The sequence below is a fragment of the Plecotus auritus genome, assembly GCF_963455305.1.
Source record: "Plecotus auritus genome assembly, chromosome: 4".
Classification (NCBI taxonomy): Eukaryota; Metazoa; Chordata; class Mammalia; order Chiroptera; family Vespertilionidae; genus Plecotus; species Plecotus auritus.
This window is the reverse complement of record NC_137775.1, coordinates 174,129,105-174,145,284: the sequence shown is the minus strand read 5'-3', so window position 1 is coordinate 174,145,284 and position 16,180 is coordinate 174,129,105. Positions and strand designations below refer to the sequence as shown.

The window sequence follows — 16,180 nt, the reverse complement described above, 5'->3', positions numbered from 1 at the left end:
GGAGACAGTATCTCTAAAGAGGTAAGTTAAACTAAATCATCAGGTTGGGCCCTAATCCAAGATGACTGGTATCCTTATAAGAAGAGGACATTAGGACCCAGAAGGAAGACCACATGAAGACAGAGGGAGGAGACAGCATCTAGAAGCAAAGGAGAGAGGCCTCAGAAGAAGTCAAACTTGCAGATACCTTCATCTCAAACTTCTAGTTTCCAGAATGGTGAAAAAATAAATACCTGTTGTCTGAGCTACCCAGTCTGTGGTACTTTGTCACAGCAGCCCTAGCACAGTAAGACACCAAGTACCTTCTCACTTCTTCATTCATTAAATCTAATTTATATTCAAAACATTCATGGATAGTAATATTTTCACATTTTTATAAACAGGGAAACCGACATTCCAGAGATGTTAAATGATGTCTCTGAGATCATCCAGTGGTTGAGTACCAGGAGGCAGGACTAGACTAGAGTCTCTGTCCCCAGTCCTGCTGGCCTTCCACTCTCAGCAGGTGACGGATGACAGGACACCTGGGCTGTGGTCCCAGCAGTGCCCTAAACTCGTTGTGAGACCTTCAGTGTCATTAATTTCTTAACTTCTTTGTTTCTTTCATCTGCAAAATGAGGGGGTTGAATTAAATATTCTAAGATCTATATAAATGCCTTCCCCGGTTTAAGCATGTAGCTCAAGTCATTGTTTCCAAACTCCTAAAGAAATTGGCTCTGTAAACTCGGAATCAAAAGAAGAGTCAATATTTTGGGAATCACTTACTATTTTGCCCACAGAAATGATCTCTCTCTCAAAAAAAATATAGAAACCTACAAATGTTCTGAAATATTATGAACTTAACTCATCTTTAAAAAGTAATTTTTAAAGGGCTTGCATCCCATTAGTTAATTTCTGTTTATAAAGATTTCTGCAATCTGAGCGTTTAAGAATTGCACATAGCTTCATGAACAAAACACTAGACTGAGTTGTTGTTTTTTACAGAAAATCTGAATTGAGGCTTAAGATCTTTAGTGAACAATTGCATAATCTTGAGTAGGGGGTGAGGGGAGTAGACCTCAGTTTCTAAATCTGAGAAATGGTGTGAAGAGCTTCGGCATGCCTGGAGAGAACATTTACCATTAAGTGAATGAGAATATCTGAGAAATACCTTTGTACTCTTTGGAGGAAAGTTGCTGCAAGGTAATTCATAAACTCATAATGTTAGGGCTTCTTTTTTCAATAATCTCCTCAGTTTTGAAATATCGTGTGAGTGCCTGGTTTGCATGCTGTTCATACCTATGGTGAATGCATATTTTGTTTGCCAGGAAGAGGGGAGTATACCATGGGAAGTAATGTGTACCATAATGGAGCATAGCAGGTTATATGACTGACTGTAGGGGTTAGAAGTGTGAATCATCTCTTGAGTGCTTTTTTAACTAAGTAAAGGCAGTTTGCCCAAAGGGGAGGGGAAAACATCTACAAACACACACTCCACATCCAGTCACAAAGAGACAAATCAGCCTTCAGGCGAATCAAATGTCTTCATGTAAAGCTTACCTGGACTTGGCACTCTGCCCATCTTTTCCAAATCTCTTAACAACATGCTTGCACAGTTAAAAAACATGCATACTGAAACAGTATACCATTTTCAACATGGTTTTTTAAGAAAAGGAACTCTTTGGCCTAGGAAAGGCATTTGCTTGGGAAAAGGAAAGTTCCTTTCTGGGTTTGCAACATGTAAATCAGAGGTCAGTGGGCGGGACTGAGGTATGCTCCGGTGCATAAATAAAGGCTGAGCTGAGCTGGCACACTAGGAAGCTTAGACACATCAAGGCCACCTGGCTCGCACAAACAGGTGGGTGGGGAAAGCCAGGTAAGGCTCCTGACGATAACGCATGTTGGAAGGGCACTTTGTTACGGCTTCTGGTTAATGTGTGAAAGATAGTTTCAAGGGCAATGAAATGGGGTTTGGAGAGGGGATAAATGGACTTTTCACCAAAGGTTTACTGGGGCCATTCTTTGGCCTGAGCTGGCAGCGTCCTTCCTGAGCCTGTTCAAGGTAATGCTTTCTCCCTTGGGAAACAGGAGGTTGGAGTGGGTGAACTCTAGGTGTTTCCAAGCATGGGACAGGGCCCTGGGTCCTCTGTCATTGTGCACTGGTCACCATCTATGCTCTGCTTGTCTCCCACTGCCTAAAGCAAAGGCCTGCAGCCCTGGGAAACCTCCGCTCAGATTGCCCGCTGGCAATTGCAACTTAGAATATGACTGAAAAGCAGAAAAACTGTGCTCTTTCTCTGTCTGGTGTAGAGATTCTTGTTGCATCTTCAATCTTTAAATTCATGATAAACTATAAGAGAAACTGGGGTGCTTTCTGAAAGCATTTATGAATAGGGACACCGAAACCTCCTGCAAGTTTATTTCTTGCTAAAGATAAGAGGGCAGAGATAGAGTGACCAATAAAAAGCATTGGAGAGAGAGAGAGAGAGAGAGAGAGAGAGAGAGAGAGAGAGAGAGAGAGAGAGAGAGAGAGAGAGAGAGAGACACCAAATGGTCAATGTGTCTCACTGGTCACCATCTATGCTCTGCTTGTCTCCCACTGCCTAAAGCAAAGGCCTGCAGCCCTGGGAAACCTCCGCTCAGATTGCCCGCTGGCAATTGCAACTTAGAATATGACTGAAAAGCAGAAAAACTGTGCTCTTTCTCTGTCTGGTGTAGAGATTCTTGTTGCATCTTCAATCTTTAAATTCATGATAAACTATAAGAGAAACTGGGGTGCTTTCTGAAAGCATTTATGAATAGGGACACCGAAACCTCCTGCAAGTTTATTTCTTGCTAAAGATAAGAGGGCAGAGATAGAGTGACCAATAAAAAGCACTGGAGAGAGAGAGAGAGAGAGAGAGAGAGAGAGAGACCGACCAAATGGTCAATGTGTCTCACAGTTAGCATTCTGTTTTGGGATGGTTTATGCAGGAAGTTTGCAGGGCAGAATCTATTCATATTAGGAAAAGTCGACAGAGTGAATCTCAGCAGGATGTTTGAACAGCAGGAGTTACATTAGACAAAATTCTGTCATCCTGCCAGAAAACACGGGTCAGATAGCAATAGTTCCAACCTGTAAGCTGTGGCGCTATTCCAAGGGCTCCTAATAGCCACTTGTACAACAAGAATTGTCAATGGACTAAATAGATAAAATGCTTCACCCCCAGTTTATGATTTTTCAAATATACACAGATGCTGTTGCTCTAAATAAAATAGGAAATGCAATGAATGTTGATAAACTCAAAGTAGCTATTTGCCATGATATTTCTAAATTAATTAATATTCAAAAAGTACAAGTACTCTCACATAAAAGTTCCTGGATTTTTTTAAACACTAAACAAGTCTTTGTACTAAGAGGGCTGGGAAGTATTGACTTAATAGTACACTTGAGTTGTTTCTATTGTAGGATACAAAATTGGTTATTGGCTTTTCCAGCGTAGAAAGTAAAGAAAATCTTTATCGGTGTAGAACGTAAAGAAAATGCACCCTTGCTTTTTATGTCTTTTTGAGTAAGACATTTTGTGGCCACATACTACTATTTGCATAAAATGGGCCAGTTTAATATAAGGTATCCTCTGGATTTGATGATTTAGCAACACTTTTTTTTTTTTCAGTCAGCAAAGGTTCCCACTCAAGCTATCAGAACATGAAAAACTTTCCCCTTAAAAATACTAAACATTGGAAGTCCATCCTGCTTCCTTTGCAGTTTATTTAATTTCAGACCTCCACCAATATCAGAGTTAGATTTTCTCTTCAAGCAATTTGTCTTTGGCTTTATTAAAACCCCAGGTCTCCTGCTTTGCGTGTTATATATAGTCCCTGGATAACCACAGTGATTTGCTGGTGCAGTTCACTTTGCTAGCTTGCTTTCCCTCACTCACTCTGGGATCCTCTCTTGTCATTCACTCTCCTATTCATGGGAATCTCCTTCCCTAAGAATTAACTGCAAAATACTAGAAAAGACAAAAAAAAAAAAAAAAACACTAACAAAAAGACACCCATCAGGTTGCTTTCTCTGTGCTGTGAGTCCCATAGAATATTCTGTGCACAAGTGTGTGCCCACAACATTAGCTATACCAGGCCCATTGCAAGAGGCAGAGTTGTTTCAGTAGAAGGAACTTGCATTGACGTATTTCAGTCAATTCAGAACTAATTATATAGAGTTTGAATAAATATTACTCGGGGGAGAGAGTTATGTGGGTGCAAGTTTTCAGTTAGATGACAAAGTTGCCAGGTATTAAATTAAATAAGGAATCACTTTACTCAGATCTTATCCTTCAAGGGCAATGTTCCCATTTTAACAGAAGGCTAAAGAAGTATCTATGTTTAGGGTAATTGTTTCAGGGTGGGAAAATGGGAGCCAGCGCTGCAAAAGGGCAAGATTCAGGAGCCTTGGTTTGCACCCATCTCATAAATCTTCATCTCTCTGAATGTCAGATTCTTCATCTATAAATGAGGCATTGGGGAGGTGGGAAAAGAGGAGGTAATCAATAAGGTATCTTCCAGTACTAAATGTTTTAAACATAAAATTTAAGTGTCGGTTCCTTTAGCTATAAGGGTATATACATCTAGTTATTTTCTTAAAATATCTATATCTATATTGTAGATACCTATGGAGATGTACATCAGTATATTTATACTAGAGGCCCCGTGCACGAATTCATGCACAGGTGGGGGTCCCTCGGCCTGGCCGGCGATCGGGGCCTATTGGGGCCATCTCACCAGTCCCGGTCAGGGCCCTGGGGGCTGGCCAGCCGGGAAAGGACCATGGGGGGGGGAGGGAGGGTCCAGGGCATGTCCAGCCCTCTTGCCCAGTCCCCATTGGCCGGACCCCAGCAGCAAGCTAACCTACCGGTCAGAGCATCTGCCCCCTGGTGGTCAATGCACATCATAGTGACTGGTAGAGCAGTTGACTGAGCAGTCAACCAATTGGTCGGACATTTAGCATATTACACTTTTATTATATAGGATCTGTATGGAGACAGAAAGATGATAGATAGATAGATAGATAGATAGATAGATAGATAGATAGATAGATAGATGATAGATAGATGATAGATAGATAGATAGATAGATAGATGCAATCTGAAGATTTTGAAGACTGCTAATTCCCCTTTGTCTTACTGACTTTTTGCTTGTTTTCATTATCAGGTTTGACATGGAGAAGATTTCAGTGTCAACATTCTTGCTCCTTGTGGCCCTCTCCTACACCCTGGCCAAAGACACCACAGTCAAACCGGGAGCTAAGAAGGACACCAAGGACACAAAGGTCTCTCCACCCAAACTGCCCCAGACCCTCTCCAGAGGTAGGAGTTGGCGTCTCGTCAGCTTCCAATGCTGCCTAATTGGGAAGCTGAGACTTGTGTGCTGAACATATTTTTTTGTATGTGTTCCTTCTAGATTTATCAAATTTTATAATTATTTCTACTTTCTCTAGAGGTTTTTCTTATTTTGTATCAAGTATCATTGCTTTTCAACAGCTTTGGGTCTGAAATTATAATAGCTTTAAATATACTGGTTCACTTTGTCCTAGGCTGGGGTGATCAGCTCATCTGGACTCAGACATACGAGGAAGCTTTGTACAAATCCAAGACAAGGTAAAGATAAGGGTGACGCAGCTCTCTCAAAGCTCTCAAGAGCACCATCTAGTGATATTTAACTGCACATGAAATCCTACTCAGTAAAAATGATCCAATCTCGCTTTTCTTTTCAAGCAACAAACCCTTGATGATTATTCATCACCTGGATGAATGCCCACACAGTCAAGGTAATTTATTCTTCTAAATATAATTTCCTTTATAGGCTTTTAGCTTTAGGGCCAAGGTCTGATCACTCGTCTCGGTATCCTTAGCATCTAGCACAGTTGAATACTAAATGATATTTCATGTAGTAAAAAGATATTTAAGGTAACTTCAAATATTTCCACGTTTTATGTTAACCATTGCTGCATATTTTGAAAAACCAGCTCTAGGACTCATCCTTGACATCTTTTTCTTTTATCCCATGTCCAACACATCAGCAAATACCACTGGCTGTGCCTCCAAAATATACCTCAAAGCCAGTGCAGGCTCCATGGGCCTGAAACCTATGCAACCACATAGGGCCCAGTACTTCAAAGTTCCCATGCTTGGTTTAACATTATATAGTCATTGTCTGAAAATTCTTAACTTTTGAACAGGGGGCTCGTGTTTTTATTTTGCATTGGGCGCCATATATTATGTAGGTCCTGCCCAACTCCAACCACTTCCTGTTGTCTCACTGTTACTGCCATGATCCAAACCAAGAGCTAGATACTATAACAGCCACCTACCTGGCTACCCTATAGTCAGTTCTCCATACAGATGCCCAAATAAATCTGTTAAACATAAGTCAGATCCTATCAGTCATGTGTTCAAGTGGCTTCTACTCACATGTAAAATTAAACCCAGATTCCTGACCCTGGGCTACAATGCGAGACACGATCCGGCCTCTGGCTCCTTCCTTACCACTCTCCTCTTGTTTTCTCTCCACTCCATCTAGCCTGGCCTTTGTGCTTTGCCTCAAACATCTGAGTTCATTTTCACCGCAGGACTATGGCTCTTAGAGTCCCCTCCACTTAGTATGACAGACCTCCAAAATTTCAGAATGGGTCACTCTCTCACCTCAATGTCAGTCCCTCAGGGAGATCTATCCTGGCCACTCTATAGCTCTTAAACCTCTTGCTTTGCTTCATTTTTTTTCAAAGTACATATCTCCACCTGAAATTATTAGATATTTATTTGTTTGCTTATTTATGATGTCTCCTACACGGGCATTTGAGACCCATGAAGAAAGCACATTACTTTTTTTTTACTGCTCTATTTCCAGAGCATAAAACAGTGCCTACCATAGAGTAGCCACTCAATAAATATAGGCTGAAAAAAAATGGATGGATGGATGGATGGCAAGAAGTAGAGGTAGTCAATAGCCTAAATATTACTACACTAATTATTTGCTGAAAGGGCAAAGTTGAACACTGCACTAAAAATTACAGTTCAACTTAAAATATAACAGAGAACAATGGTGCTGAGATGGATGCTTAATGATTTTTCTTTATATTATAGCTTTAAAGAAAGTGTTTGCTGAAAATAAAGAAATCCAGAAATTGGCAGAGCAGTTCGTCCTCCTCAATCTAGTTGTAAGTTTCCTTTTCATCATCACTGACATTTCTCATTATTCAAAATGGGTGATTCATTTCTCCTGTACATCGTAATCATGTTTGGGATGAACTAGGATATGTCCCAAATACTCATCTAAGACTGGAGAGCAAAATGATACTTTATTTTATTAATACTCCACCTTTCATATTAATGTTATTTAGTAATGAATAACTTTAGGTTGTCTGAAAAGTGCTCTCCTGTGATTAGGATTTTCTCTGTTGCTGTAATAATTGGAAGGTTTTTGTATTTTCAAATTACCTCCTATGTCCCTTCCTGCAGTTCTGGCTGCTCCACACCATTCTTAATCCTGTCTCCTCTCTCCCAGGATGAGAGAGCTCTCTGGTTGTCCAAATTTAGCCTCCTGCATTCTCACTGACTTCACCTTCACCAGCCTTCCTGGTGTCCAAGCTTTCCTGCCTTACTCTATCATAACCCTCAACTGGAGTCAGAGCCTCTCTCTCTCTTTATCTCTCTCTCTCATGCTCTTCATATATTGACAGGTTGGCTTCTTCAAAGAGCATCCACACCAGTAGTTCTTCCTCAACTCCCTTCCACAGGCTCCTCTTCCTCCCCCTAAATATTAAGTGATTTGGTGAATCTCTATTTGATCTACTCTTATTTTCATATTTTATATTCTCTATGGATAACATCATCTATATGTGTCTTTAATCAATGTTCACACACTGATGATGCCCACAAACATGCACCAACTTCCAACTGGTATGTACAACTATGTTTCAGGCATCCCATAATTAGCTTAAACTCAATATGTTCACCCCTGCATTTCTCAGCTTGGTCCAGGCTTTCAAATTGCTCTTCTTTCTCTAGTTCCTATTTCATCAGAAGGATTATTCTAGACTGAACTCTCCTACTCACCTGTGGCAGTCAAGACTGTGGTTCATTCATATATATTCAATTGCTTACAGGAGATTTCTCCCTGGATGTTCAATGAGTATCTCATATTAAATATTTCCCACAGTAAACTCTTTTTTTTAATAAAATATATTTCTATTGATTCTAGAGAGGAAGGGAGAGGGCAAGAGAGATAGCAACATCAATGATGAGAATCATTGATCAGCTGCCTCCTGCAAGTCCCACACTGAGGATCGACCCCACAACCTTGGCATGTGCCCTGACCAGGAATCGAACCCGTGACCTTCTGGTTCACAGGTCGACGCTCAACCACTGAGCCACATTGGCTGGGCAAGACCTGTGGTTCTAACTTTTAAATATTTCTGTTATTGGTCACTTCCCTATAAACTGAGGACCACCATTCTAGTGCAAGAATTGTTCACTTTGCTTAGCTTACTGCGGTATTGCTCCCTGTTTATAAGATAAGTCCCACCTAATCCCACATGCCACTAGGCTGATCCCTTTGAAGACCAAACTGGGATCGCAGTACCTCTCCTCACATCCCTCCACTACTTCTTAGCTATTTATGAACAAATGTAAACACAGTGGCATGCTGTGCAAGAAACTACATGAGCTGGCCCCTGAAGCGGCTCTCCAGCATATTCTCTCACCACCACCCGCTGCATCCCCGCTAGTTTAGTCCCTCCCAACACCTGGTCATGTCAGAAAGCGCTACGCATTTCCTCCTCGCTGCACAGTCTCTCCCCTCTGCCTGAATGACCTCCTTTTCCGTGGAACTGATTTGTTTTCATTTTTAAAGATTCCTCCTTACCCACTTCATACAGTCTGAATAGAACTTGCATACTGGGTTAAATGTCCTGCTCAGGGCACCCCTGGCATCTGCCTTCCTCCATCGTTAACATGTCAGACACTGGGTCCCCTGTATTCATTTTCCTACCTGCATCTCCCAAAAGAGTGTGCATCTATGAGAGATAAGTAATGTATATTGCTACATAAAAACTTCTAAATAAAAATTTGATAAATGGGTAGCTGAATGCTCAAGATAATCCTCTTTTTTTTCTGTAATTTCTCCAAAAAAATGACTTCTGGTTTTTTGCTTTTTGTTTTCACTAATCTACTTCCTCCTGCCTCATGAAAGATGTCTTCACCAAACACTATAATTTTTTCCTAATTCTCCCTTCATTTTTGCTCTTCATCACATCCATTCAGCTCTTTGCCGCCTGTTCTGCATCACATTCTCCACTAACTTGTTTGCATGCGTGTAACTTATCTCTGCATCTGTTTTACTACTCTTTGTGGGAGAGATGTGCCTTCAGTGTCTTAAGATGCCCAGCCCAGTAACAGACACATTTTTGTATTCAATAGTTTGAAAATAACTAAAGAGTAAACAAACTAAAAATCTGTTTGTTTGTTTTTTAATCTTAGTATGAAACAACTGACAAGCACCTTTCTCCTGACGGCCAGTATGTCCCCAGGATCATGTTTATTGGTAAGAGACAATGACATGAAACATACTCGGACAATGACCCAAGTCCTTCCACAACTCCCCTTTGCCCTCCCCCACCCTCAGGTGCCATTCCACCATGGCCCCAGTGAGGTACAGGGGTGGGCAAAAGTAGGTTAGTAATCATAGTTATAAATAATACAATAGTTAATAAGTAATAATTCAAGAATAAACTATTTCATAGCCTCTCAGCTGTAAACCTACTTTCGCCCACCTCTGTACCTCAGGCCTGTAAATACACATTACTAATCAGGCAAACTTCCAATTTGTGTCTTGGATAGTTCTTTCTGATACTGTTGAAGTTTTTTTCTAAAAATCAAAGTTACCATGCTCCTTCCTGCCGCTGGAACATCTTATATGCTGCCAGAAGCTTGCCTTGCCTCCCCTTCTGCAGCTACCTGCCACCTGTTACCTCCCCAGCCTATCTGTCTTCCACCGACCTGCCAAAGCCCACGAACACATGCTCTTGTGGCTCCATGTATCTTTCAATGGCCGCGCTGCCCTCAGTTATAATTTTATAATTATTGGTATTTGTTAAATAAGTATTTCCCCTCATGGGACTAGAAACTCCATGTAGCAGGGACTAGAGCTACTTCTGCTCACCATTATTTTTTCAGCATGACCCTGCGGTGGGCTCACAAAAAATATTCCTTAGATGACTGAACAAATTAATTCATTTTGGCTCTGATCAAAATCATACTGATTTAAAGACAGTCCGAGACAACTGTATGGTGATTGCCAGAGGGGAAGGGGGTGGGGGAGGGAAAAGAGGGTAAAGAAGGGATAAATGGTGATGGAAGGAGACTTGACTTGGGGTGGTGAACGCACAATACAGTATACAGATGATGTACTATAGAATTATACACCTGAAACCTAGAGAATTTTATTAACCATTGTCACCCCAATAAGTTAATAAAAAAGAAAAATAAAGGCAGTCCATGATTAAATCCAGCACATAAAAAAGAGCTCACTCTAATCAAGTGGCTCACCTATGTAATTCCCCAAGCTCACATTAAATATACAAAACAGGTGGGAAAAAGCGAAGGAAGAAAGGAGGGAGGCTGAACTAGTTTCATAGATTTGATTTTGTTAGGATTTAGAACATTTGGAATCCTTGAAATTGAGACTTTATAGGTCATCTGTCTTACCTCCTGCGCAAATTCTGTTCACAGCATTCCCATCTCAGAGAGTTTTAACTCACGTTAGGTCCCTTGAGTCATGAGAACCAACTCCAACTCCGAGGCAGCTTGCCCTCAGCCACTTCCCCACGTGCCTGCACGTGAGAATTACCTGGACAATCTTTAAAAACAAGCTTCCCAGGCCACACCTCAAACCAATTAAACAGAACGCCTGGGTGCCGACAAAGGCATCGGAATGTGTTTAAAGCTCTCCAGGTGATTCCATGGTACAGCCAGAGCTGTGAGCCAATGGCTGGGTATTTAAAAGCCTTTATGTTAATTTATTACCACGATCAGGTGTTTGTATCCTCTGCACCAAGCAGTAGCAGGTCTTTAGTCTTTGTTGAACGAAAGAATGTCTGCTTTTTGTAAATTACGTTGGTCCTAGTCCAGTATTCTGAAATGACAGAGACTGTCCATCAAATATCAGTGACAGACATTACAAACCTGCAGGTGCTCTCGCGTGTCCTCTTCACCCAGATTTCAGGACATATATCTTAGGCTCCTCAGTCACTTCTATGGGGTAAGGTTTCTAGGCCTCTCTATATCCCATAACACCTCCCTTTTGGATGTGCCTTATTTTATTTTTTTTAATACATTTTTATTGATTTCAGAGAGGAAGGGAGAGGGAGAGATAGAAACATCAATGATGAGAGAGAATCATTAATCAACCTCTTGCATACCCCATACTGGGGATCAAGCCCACAACCTGGGCACGTGCCCTGACTGGGAATCGAACCATCACCTCCTGGTTAATAGGTTGACACTCAACCCCGGAGCCATGCCAGCCAGGCTGGATGTGTGCCTTATTCTAAAAATACCTTTCTGTTCTCATTAATAACTTCAAGTTAATATAAAACATGAAAAAATAATTTAAACAACACATAAGGGATGACTCCTAAATCTGTATTTTTTTAAATAAGTAAAAAAATAGAGAGGGGTACTACATGATTATTTGACCTTTGATGCTCTTAGGACTCACCTTCTTTTATTCATTAAAAAATATATGTTGGTTTTGAACACCAGCATTAGATGTGGGTTTCTAATGATCCAGGTTGCTCTTGGTAACAACACATTTAAATTACAACATAATCATTTCAAAAGCTTTTAAAACAATTCCTTGGTAGCGAAAGCTATTGTTTTCACCCAAAATGAAAACACCAGCCCAACAATATGTATTATCCTGTTTTCAGGTTGCTATAGATAGCACAGCGGCGTTCATAACCTTTCCCACAAATAGCCACACACAGCTGTTGATGGCTCTCAGCCCGGCTTGGGGTCCGGCCTGCCCAAGGCTGCTGCAGAGCAGCGGATGAGGTAGATCTGCCGGGACACACGCTGTACTCCTTTCATAGAATGTGGACAAATCCATGTGCTTCCTCCCACAATGGTGCAAACACAGCACTCCAGCCCATCATCCCCCTTTGCTTTTCCTTTGTAGACCCATCCCTGACAGTTAGAGCCGACATCACTGGAAGATACTCAAATCGTCTCTATGCTTATGAACCTTCGGACGCAGCTCTGCGTAAGTGTCACCTTTGACCATCTCAACGTGGTCCTGCGGGAGTAGAGGACACAGGACTATGACAAAGGCAGGGAAAGCTGCTCAGGGACCATGGGGAATCAGTTTGACCAACTAGTCATCACTTTAATCTCATTTTTTTTCATTGTAATTGAAGATGAATAATTTAAATTAGGTATTGTTTTTCTCCGGGAGGATCCTATGACATGTTACCTGCGTTTCAGGTTTTTCTCTTAGGCACACTAACATATCACAGAATTGAGTTCAATAGTTGCAGTAACCTGCATGCTTTGTTAAACATAGTTTTTCCAAATAATGAAAGTGAAATGATGTAGTCTTTGTTGACACTAAATTCAAGTTCAAATTTAAAGATCAGTAGGAGTAGGAAAGTTGCCAAGAGACTCACTTCTGAGACAGACTCTCAAGGAAGATGAGGTACCTCAATAAGAGACTGAACCTACTTGTGACATTAATTCATCCTTCTGGGAGGAAAATTGGGTTTCGCCCTAGAAGCCAATGCTGCTCAATGACTGGTGGCTGCCTAGAACTGCACTGCCTAACATGTTAGCCTTTAGCCACAGGTAGCTGTTTAACAGCAAAATTAAATTACTTACAGTTTAAGACTCAGTTCCTCTGTCACACCGATCACACTTCGAGTACTCAATGCAAAGGCACTGAATAGCTTTCATTATCGCAGAAATTCTCATTGGGCGGCACATAAAGATTGTCATTATTTTGGAAAGGATTTTGAGGCTGCGTCTGGGCAGCAGGAAAATTAGAATTGTGCTCTACTTGTTCTCCTCAGTGAGTACTAGGAGAACCAGGGGACGCACATTCAAAGTATTCGCCATTCTCAAAGTAATAGCAAATATCTTAATGAGACTTTGGATTCCTTAAAGGCAGGTATCCTGCACAGGTAATATCATAGCACCTTATAGAAAAGGCATTTAATAAATATTGGAAGAGAAATGGATTGCAATAAGCCATTTTACATAATTTTAGGAAAAAAATTACAATAAGATTTCCAACATGTTACCCTATGATACAATAGCACCCCGTTAAACTATCAATAGAATACCCAGGTTTGGGGGCTTACTATATCTATTAATATAATTTCTGGTCACGTCTTGACTCTCCTAACATTTTTTTGCCCATTAGTTGTTGACAACATGAAGAAAGCACTCAAGTTGCTGAAGACTGAATTGTAGAGCAAAAACAAAATTTGCAAGCTCTTCCCGCTGTGTCTGGCCATGACCTGGAGCCAGAGGGGATTTCAGAAGACCCTGCAGAAGGCAGGAGCGGGTGGACATGCTCATCAGATTATGGTTTAATGTTACAACAGCTATTTTTTTAAATTTGCTTTCAAGTATACATGTATGAGAACAATATTGTGTACTGCCATAGCAAGCCACACTTTTTAAAAAAATAAATCCTTTGGGGGTGTTAAACTGTTCTTTTTTCCCCCAACTTGGACTTTCACAGAAAAGCTATTGGGTTTATTCACCAAATAGGACATTTGGACACACATAATGTTTGGGGTAGGGGGTGCAGAGACAAGAAAAAAAATAGTTCAAGCAATGAAGACCAAAGACAGTCAAAGTTATCACCTCAGCTCACCCGTTTTTCACTGCGTGACTAATGTACACATTAGCTTAATCAACAGCAGTATCAAACAGAACATGCATTCGTGTGAAAGAACATGTAGAAAGTCATCCCCAAGAAAATCAGGTACCTAAATAGAAGACACCCCCCAACTGTAGCCAGAAACTTCTATGTACGCACTTTAATTTAATGATTGAATTTTACTTAGATGTTGCCCAACTCAGCGCTCTCAGAGAAAGCCTCTGGCAGGTGGCTTTCTCCTTCAGAAGATTGGTTTTGTGAAAAGGTCATTCAAAGAACACCTGTACCCATGAACACACGCTAAAGAAATCCTGAGAATTGACCTTATGATACATTGGGTCTCTCAAGGCCTTCGAGTCCTGGCCTGGAACAAACTCAGTTGAACTGCTCCCATCTTCATCACCAAAATGCAACTGCCGAGGAGAAGAGCAAAGGGAAGTGATCCTGTCTGTGGGGGACAGATCAGAGGCCACTATTTCTCTCTGGAGAAATAGCTGCTTTTAACTCTGTTCTGCCAGACAAAGATTAGAACTGTTAATGTCTTCACTACATATTGAATACTGTCACATTTATTATTATATGGAATTCTCTTATTACCCAGCCGCCCCCCCCCCCCGCCCCGACTTCTTCAGCCCCTCAATGCCTGTGGTGGTCTGTGCAATGCTTTGCATATTGATTACCTATTGCTTGTCTTGAATAACTTTTTTTTAGATAGGTTCTTTTCTGAATAGATTCTTTGGCATTATTAACTTTTCCAGGGCAGATAATATATTTTAAATACTTTTCTTATTCACAGTACTCTGACAGAGCTATTCACTAATGATTTCTGAGCATATATTGTTGATTTAATGGCATACAAATCCTCAGCAAATATGTCAACAGAGGGATTGGGCTCCCTTCACATAAGCAGGTAACCCACATGTGCATAAAGAGGTAAAATATTCCATTTAGAAAGTTCTCTGAGGGTTAATGAGAAGAAAAAAAAAGAGTTTTCACCGTATAAACAAATATTTGACAACTTCTGAGTTATTCAGGCTTGGTCTGTAGTATAGCAAAATAATGTTTACTATTTTATTGGGCTGATGCTAAATAAGAGTAAGTCCTTAAAATTTATTGAATGACAAAATGCTATTTTAACAACACACATAATTTAAAAAATATAAGTCTTTGGGAAGTCAAATGTCAAGGTTGCAAGAAAAAATGAATCTCCCTTAGAAAAGTATTAAACACAGCAATAGTCATTGAAAAAAACAAAACTAACTTTAACCCCATCTCCTCAACTTCTGAGAATTTGTCCTAAGAAAATAAATCATTCAAGAGAAATAGAGTTGTGAAGATGCCAATTGCAACACTATTTAAACATACCCTCCCCAAAAGGCAAATATAACGATTACATATTTATTAACACATAGAGCAGTGTGTTGTCATCTATGAAAGCAATAAAAATTATGGAGAAACAAAAGGATAAGTGAGAAAGAATTTTAAGAGTTTTTATGGTTTATGCAACTATAGAAAATGCATACATACACAAGTTAGAAAGAGAAGTGAAGATGCAAACATCAAAACTGTTGTTTTAAGCTCATGGAAATATTAGCAAGGTCTAGTCTAGCAAACTGTTGATAGGCATCTCACGATCTCCTTTGTGTTTAAATAAATTTAAATGAAAGCATGTCTTGACTACTTCTCTGACCACAAAGAACGCTATAAGAGGAGAGAGTATTATTTCAAACAGCTGACTAAAAATGTTGGCCACCCCAGTGAGAATGTAAAATGGTGTAGCCAATATAGAAAAAAAATATGATTGTCCCTCAAAGCTTATATACAGAATAACCATACATTTCAGTAATTCCACTTCTGAGAATGTACCTGAAGCAACTGAAAGCAAGGAAAAGGTATCTGTATACTCACAGCCACAGCAGCATTATTCACAATAGCCAGGAGGTGGAAGCACCCCACATATCCATCGATGGGTGAATGGACAAATAAAATGTACTACATACATACAGTGGAGTATTATTTAGACTTTACAGGGAAGGAAATTCTGACATATGTTACAACGTGGATGAACTCTGAGGACATTATGGTAAGTAAACCAGTCATAAAGGGACAAATACTATATGATCCCACTTATATGAGGTACGTCCTGTAGCCAAATTCATAGACAATAGACTGATATTGCTGGGTCTGAAGGGAGTTGCTGTGGAACAGATGCAGATTTTGAAAATGAAAATGAAAAAGTCTGGAAATGGACAGTGGTGGTGGCTGTGGAACAGTGGGAATG

At 40.4% G+C, this 16,180-nt stretch overlaps 1 protein-coding gene across 2 annotated transcripts; it reads left to right on the top strand.

Moving 5' to 3' along the window:
• Nucleotides 1-1,789: 1,789 nt before the first annotated feature.
• AGR2 (anterior gradient 2, protein disulphide isomerase family member) lies at nucleotides 1,790-13,722 on the top strand. Of its 2 annotated transcripts, none has more exons than XM_080665601.1 (8): nucleotides 1,790-1,855; nucleotides 5,173-5,327; nucleotides 5,555-5,618; nucleotides 5,736-5,788; nucleotides 7,104-7,177; nucleotides 9,498-9,561; nucleotides 12,196-12,279; nucleotides 13,435-13,721. In XM_080665601.1, exons 2-8 carry the CDS (start codon nucleotides 5,180-5,182, stop codon nucleotides 13,482-13,484), a joined length of 537 nt encoding a protein of 178 aa, XP_080521727.1. In that variant the 5' UTR covers nucleotides 1,790-1,855; nucleotides 5,173-5,179; the 3' UTR covers nucleotides 13,485-13,721. The 2 variants fall into 2 exon arrangements, with proteins under 2 accessions (XP_080521727.1, XP_080521728.1); XM_080665602.1 differs by having other exon boundaries at nucleotides 1,795-1,837; nucleotides 13,435-13,722.
• Nucleotides 13,723-16,180: the final 2,458 nt, after the last annotated feature.